General features: G+C 41.2%; 1 protein-coding gene across 1 annotated transcript; it reads left to right on the top strand.

The window, feature by feature from the left end:
• Nucleotides 1-3,895: 3,895 nt before the first annotated feature.
• Nucleotides 3,896-6,376, top strand: LOC135882939 (protocadherin beta-1-like). Its single transcript, XM_065409966.1, has one exon. The coding sequence runs from the start codon at nucleotides 3,896-3,898 to the stop codon at nucleotides 6,374-6,376; it is 2,481 nt and encodes an 826-aa protein (XP_065266038.1).
• Nucleotides 6,377-6,839: the final 463 nt, after the last annotated feature.

Raw genomic sequence — 6,839 nt, 5'->3', positions numbered from 1 at the left:
TGAAGTCTAAGCAGGGCTGAAAACCCTTACAGATGAAAATCTAACAGTATGGCACTTGCTCTATGTGTGTTGACATTATAAAGACTGAGACTCAAGTTAATTCCTATTCTAACCAGATAGTTTTAGCTACGATGGCTAAACTCATCCCATTTAATACTCTAATTAGATTGTTCTTCTTACCATAACCACGTTACATTTATTTTTGTTTAATACCCAATTATTGATTATTCGCCAGTTTATGAAGTTGTACTGTGTGCTCCAAAGTAGATAGGATTATGCTTAGTTATATATTATTCACACATTTTTTAAATTATTTTATTTATTCTTCACTTTTTCCTCCATCTCTTTCTTGAATATTATCTGAACCAGAATGCACTATGTGCAGCTCACTCAAGACCTACTCCTAGCCGGATAGTGAGTTATAAATACTTCTCTTGTGTATTTGATTATTTAAAGCGAGTCTGACTCCCGATGGCCCACATACCTGTAGTTTATCTATAGGAATATGGAGTGGAACTCTATTAGGCACCAGATTCAATAGAATGACCATAGTGCATTGACCTGATCCTGCTACCCTGACTTCACTCAACCATTCCTTCCGTGGGCTTTAAAGGGCCTGGTGGAGGCTTTGTTGAGGACCCACAGCACATGTGGATGTCATTGCTCAGCAGCATTGCGTCATTCACACAAGAAAGTGGACAATGCTTCTTCAGTGGTGACAGAGTATCACATTGTTTTCACTGAATATATTAGACGTTCTAATAATAATGCTGTAATCTGATAAATGTATGACGGGGGAAAATTTTAGGCAACAAAAACAAAGGTCCTTTTAATTAAAGCATTTGTTCTGGTCTTTATAGTAGCCCATGGTGACACATTTAGGAAGTGGGAGACAATAAAATGATTACTATAACTTCAGAAACTCATTTATTAAAACCATGTCAAGTGATGCTACTCAGAAAGGTTCAAAGTGTTAATAATAATTGTGAGTCTCCCTTTGTGAAATTTCATACTAGAATCATAGACATATAGGGCTAGAAGGGACCTTGAGAAATCATGAAGTCCAGCTCCCTGCACTGTGGCAGGACCAAGTAAACCTGATGAGTGTTTGTCCAACCCAGGGGTCGGCAACCTTTCAGAAGTGGTGTGCCGAGTCATCATTTATTCACTCTAATGTAAGGTTTCGCGTGCCAGTAATACATTTTAATGTTTTTAGAAGGTCTCTTTCTATAAGTCTATAATATATAACTAAACTATTGTTGTATGTAAAGTAAATAAGGTTTTTAAAATGTTTAAGAATCTTCATTTAAAATTAAATTAAAATGCAGAGCCCCCCCGGACCGGTGGCCAGGACCCGGGCAGTGTGAGTGCCACTGAAAATCAGCTTGTGTGCCACCTTCGGCACACGTGCCATGGGTTGACTACCCCTGGTCCAACCTGTTCTTAAAAATCTCCAGTGTCAGCATTCTACAACCTCCCTTGGAAGCCTATTCAAGAGCATAACTACCCTTGTAGTTAGAAAGTTTTTCCTAATGTCTAAACTTAATCTCCCTTGCTACAAATTAAGTCCATTACCTCTTGTCCTCTCTTCAGTGGATATGGAGAACAATAGATCACAGTCCTCCTTATAAGAGCCAATAACATATTTGAAGACTGTTATCAGGTCCCACCTCAGTCTTCTTTTCTCAACATGCCCAATTTCTTTAACCTTTCCTCATAGGTCAGGTTTTCTAAACCTTTGATCATATTTGTTTCTCTCCTCTGGACTCTCTCCGACTTGTCCACATCTCTCTTAAAGTGTGAGGCCCAGAATTGGATGCAATACTCCAGCTGAGATCTCACCAGTACCAAGCAGAGCAGGACAGTTACCTCCCATGCCTTAGATACAACACTTCCGCTAACACACCCCATAATGATATTAGGTTTTTTTTCAGAAGGGCATCACATTGTTGACTCGTATTCAATTTGTGATCCACTATAACCCCCAAATCCTTTTCAGCAGTATTACCATCTAGCCAGTTATTCTCATTTTGCAGTTGGGCCAGGGATGACGCCCCAGTCCAGGGAAGTGAGCTGCAGCCTAACCAAGAATTGACAAAAGCTTCAAAATACATTTTATATAATTTGTATTGATAAATATATACAGATTTAAGGATCATTTGTGATTTTATTTAAATGTAACAACTCACTCTCTCCAGAAGAAAAGTGCAGTGCCAGCAAGTTTGAAGAATGTAATGCAGAACGAGGCTTTTGGTATAGCTAATAGTGCCTCAAGAAGTTGCCTTGTTAACGTGGCATTTTACATCCCTACTTATGTAAGGGCCTTGATGTGGTAACCACTGCTTGGTGAGGCCATGGCAGGATTGTAGCAATTAAACCCAAGCTACACGGAGGTTGCAGGGGGTGGGAATGGGGCATGCAGCCTGTGCCTCCCCAGCCTTCTCCCCCGTGAGGCAGGCCCCATGGTTGTTGTGCATGAGCAGCTGCCCAGCCCCAAGCCTGCCTGATGCGAGGCCACCAGCCCCGACCCAGGTAGCAGTGGCAGCGGTGGTGGCTCCAGCTGCAAGGTCTGACTGCTGCTTCTTCTTTACTAAAAATAAGGTAAATTTTTAACAGCTATTAAATTATACATTGTGCAGGAGTAGAAATAACTATTTTGTGATTTGTTCCTCACCTGTCCAAAAAGTCGCCCTGAGAGGTGCATTTGATTTTTCCTTCTTAAAGGGAGGTACTTTGCATTTGTCTTTATTTAATTTAATTTTGTTGATTTCAGACCAATTCTCCAATTTTTCAAGGTCCGTTAGAATTCTAATCCTGTCCTTCAAAGTGCTTGCAATCCCTCCCAGCTTGGTGTCATCCATAGTTTTAGCTGACATCAGAGCTCCAAAAACAGCAACACTGACAGCAGCAACAATACTCCACAGCACTAACAACACGGGGTAGGACAAATTGGCTCAGAAAGCAATTTGCCAGGCATACTATAGGGACTATTTTATTTTACTGTTTGTTTAATGCCGACAACTGTGCTATATGGAGTACAAGATAACCTCTCCCCCACAGATTTTACAGTCGAAGAAACAGTGACCAGACCTTTAGATATTCTGGGCAGCCTCAACTCACATTAATATCGAGGTGAACTTTGGCTACCTTGCACCTCTGAGTTTTCGGATTAGGTACTATTTGAAAAAAATAGACTAAAATGCACATTAAATATTCAAGTATCAGAGGGGTAGCCGTGTTAGTCTGAATCTGTAAAAAGCAACAGAGGGTCCTGTGGCACCTTTAAGACTAACAGAAGTATTGGGAGCATAAGCTTTCGTGGGTAAGAACCTCACTTCTTCAGATGCAACTCTTGCATCTGAAGAAGTGAGGTTCTTACCCACGAAAGCTTATGCTCCCAATACTTCTGTTAGTCTTAAAGGTGCCACAGGACCCTCTGTTGCTCATTAAATATTCAGTATGTCTGTTCTTGCTTTCCGTATTAGTATGTTACCTAAATAGATTTACGTTTTATAAAAAAAAGTTTATTAATTCAGAATATCTAAAAGGAAAGCAATATAATAGCCATTCTGTAAAGAAGATAGAACAGCCATAGAACAGATTTTCCAACCGGTTTTACGGCGAGGAAGACCGCGTTTAGACGCATAGTGGCGCTGTTGGCTAAGAAGGGGAAAGATTACAGCAGGCGATTCCGGCATCACAAGTCTAGACCGTAACAGGACCAGAATGCAGGAGCTGAGATACGGGTGATTTGTCTGGTATCGCAGAGAAAAACAAAATTGTAAAGGCATTGGATTAACTGAATCCGTAGAAAGGAAATATACAGACTAAAGTAAATCTTTCGGAAATCAGAATTCTGCAATGAATTTCCACTAGTGTCATTATTTCTCGATCGATGTCTGTGTGTTCTTTCCTATTAAGAATGGCGGATAAGAAGAGGAGAACAACAATCAAAAGGCAAGTCGCTTCTCTCGTTCTATTTCTTTGCATGTGGGCCCTCAGATGCGAGACGGTTCGCTATTCTGTGCCTGAGGAAATGGAAAGCGGGTCCTTTGTGGCTAATGTAGCAAAGGATCTAGGGCTAGACCCGAAGAGACTGTCTGCTCGCAGGGCCCGTGTGGTTTCCGAAGGCAGCCGCCAGCATTTCCAGCTAAACAGCAACACTGGGGACTTGTTTATTAAAGAGAAAGTGGACAGAGAGGAACTATGCGGGGAAGCGGACCCCTGTATGGTGCAATTTGAAATAATCCTGCAAAATCCCTTACAAGCCTATCCCGCTGAGATAAGAGTTTATGATATAAATGATTATTCTCCAGTGTTCTCAGAAAAGGAATTTATTTTAAAAATCCTGGAAACGTCTGACCCTGGGTCTCGGTTTCCCTTGGAAAATGCCCAGGATCTAGATGTGGGAAACAACAGCCTCCAGAACTACAGCATTAGCAATAATGACTACTTCCATATTTATACGCGGGTTCGGAGTGACGGCAGGAAATTCGCAGAGCTAGTGCTGGATAAACCACTGGACCGCGAGGAGCAGCCAGAGGTGAGTCTAGTGCTCACGGCCGTGGATGGCGGCTCTCCCCCGAAGTCCGGCACAGCACAAATCCATGTCATTGTCCTCGATGCCAACGACAATCCTCCTGTGTTCTCTCAGACCACTTACAAAAGTCGAGTTCTGGAAAACAGCCCCAAAGATTATCTGGTTGTCACTGTTTCTGCTACTGATTTAGACGAGGGAAATTATGGGGAAATATCCTATTCTTTCAGCCAGAAATCCAAAGAAAACAGTAAAACTTTTAATATAAACCCAGTGACAGGGGAACTTCGACTCACAGGCCAATTGGATTTTGAAACTATTGAAACATATGAGCTAGATGTTCAGGCCACAGATGACGGGGGGCTGTTTTCCCACTCTAAAGTGCTTGTGGAGGTGCTGGATGTGAATGACAATCCCCCGGAAGTTAAAGTAACGTCCCTCACCAGCCCCATACCTGAGGACTCCTCGCCTGTAACAGTGGTGGCGCTTTTCAGTGTCAGAGACCGGGACTCTGGGAACAATGGGAGAACAGTCTGCTCCATAGAAGATGATCTTCCATTTTCTTTAAAAACAACTTTCAAAAATTCCTACTCTCTAGTGACTGAATATGTGCTTGACAGAGAGAAAGTATCGGAGTATAACATCACCATCACAGCCAGGGATTTGGGAACTCCCAGTCTCTCCACTGAGGAGAGAATCGTCGTGAAAATATCCGACATTAATGACAATTCCCCAGAGTTCAGTCAAACATCATACATGATGTATGTCCGAGAAAACAACGGTCCAGGGATAAAGATTGGCAAAGTCAATGCTTTTGATTCGGACTCAGAGCAGAATGCCAAAGTGACATACTCTCTATTGCCTGCTGAGGTAGGTGGCCTTCCGCAGCTCTCCTATATCTCCATAAACTCGGAAAATGGGAATGTGTACGCTCTGCGATCCATGGATTATGAACAGATAAGAGAGTTCCAGGTCACAGTGAGAGCTGCAGATGGCGGGTCCCCTCCATTAAGCTCTGAAGTAATTATCCAAGTTGTGATAACTGATGAAAATGACAACACCCCCTTCATTTTATACCCTCTGCAGAACAGCAGTTCCCCCGCTACTGACCTGGTTCCTAGATCGGCGAAGGCGGGTTACCTGGTGACGAAGGTGGTGGCTGTGGATGGAGATTCCGGTCAGAATTCTTGGCTTTCCTATCATTTGTTGAAGGCCACTGACCCAGGTCTATTTACTATCGCTTCCCAAAATGGTGAAATAAGAACCACGAGGCTAATAACAGACCGAGATACGGTGAAGCAAAAACTCATTGTGCTTGTTAGGGACAGCGGAGAATTACCCCTTTCTTCATCTGCGACTCTAAACATAGCTCTAGTGGATGGCTTTTCGGATGCATACATGCAGTTTACAGATGTAGCTGTGGAAGAGGAAGAGAATGACACATTAACGATGTACTTAATAATTTCCTTGTGTTTAGTATCGTTTGTCTTTTTTATTTCAGTGATAATATTTATAATTATCAAGCTTTATAGAAGAAGGAATTATGGAGAAAAATACATGTCTGCTTCTGGCAATTGTTGTGGTAATAGCAACTTCCAAAATAATTTGGTAGATATAACGGGTAACGGAACTCAGTCTCACAGTTATCGTTATGAAGTCTGTTTAACAACTGGATCAGGAAACAGTGAATTCAGATTCCTCAGACCAATTATCCCCTCTCTCCCACCTCAGCATGGCAATGAGGACTCTGGAAAAGAACAGGATCTTCTTACTAACTTTGATCTAACCACGGACATGAAATCAGCGAACCAGGTAAAATTAACTTCTCATTCTCTATAGTTTTTTTATTTCTTATTTTCTTATTATTGATTTAACATATGCCTATATTTAACTATATTTAAAGAAAACATCATAAATATTTCACAATTATTCAGAATGCTACCTTTTTGTTCTATTGGTTCTTGCAAATGAGTTTAGTATTGATCTGTATATATTTAATGTTTCCTAATCTGTGTTTTGGGTTACAAATATTTGGAATATTAGATAGCTTCAGTACACAAGTATCCGAGAGTATTAATATACTATTGGTCCATTGAGTATGCACGTTATAAGGAAATGATTAGTCTACTGTTTTGGCGAAATATTCTTGAATATTCTAGTCGGGATAACTGATTTTTGTCTTTGATCAAAGTATGCTGGTGTCATTAAAGAAACAAACTTTGCCACAAGCGCGGTTTAACAGGGAATTGTAAATGATAAATTAATGCATCCAGCTATTTCCCCGTTATTGTTACAGTCACCC

This window comes from Emys orbicularis, chromosome 8 (genome assembly GCF_028017835.1).
Source record: "Emys orbicularis isolate rEmyOrb1 chromosome 8, rEmyOrb1.hap1, whole genome shotgun sequence".
Taxonomy (NCBI): Eukaryota; Metazoa; Chordata; order Testudines; family Emydidae; genus Emys; species Emys orbicularis.
Note: the sequence above shows the minus strand (reverse complement) of the source record. Positions and strands in the feature narration are given on the sequence as shown.

What these genes read in the sequence shown, in the direction of transcription:
- LOC135882939 (XM_065409966.1), top strand. Translation starts at nt 3,896, where the DNA reads ATGTCTGTGTGTTCTTTCCTATTAAGAATGGCGGATAAGAAGAGGAGA.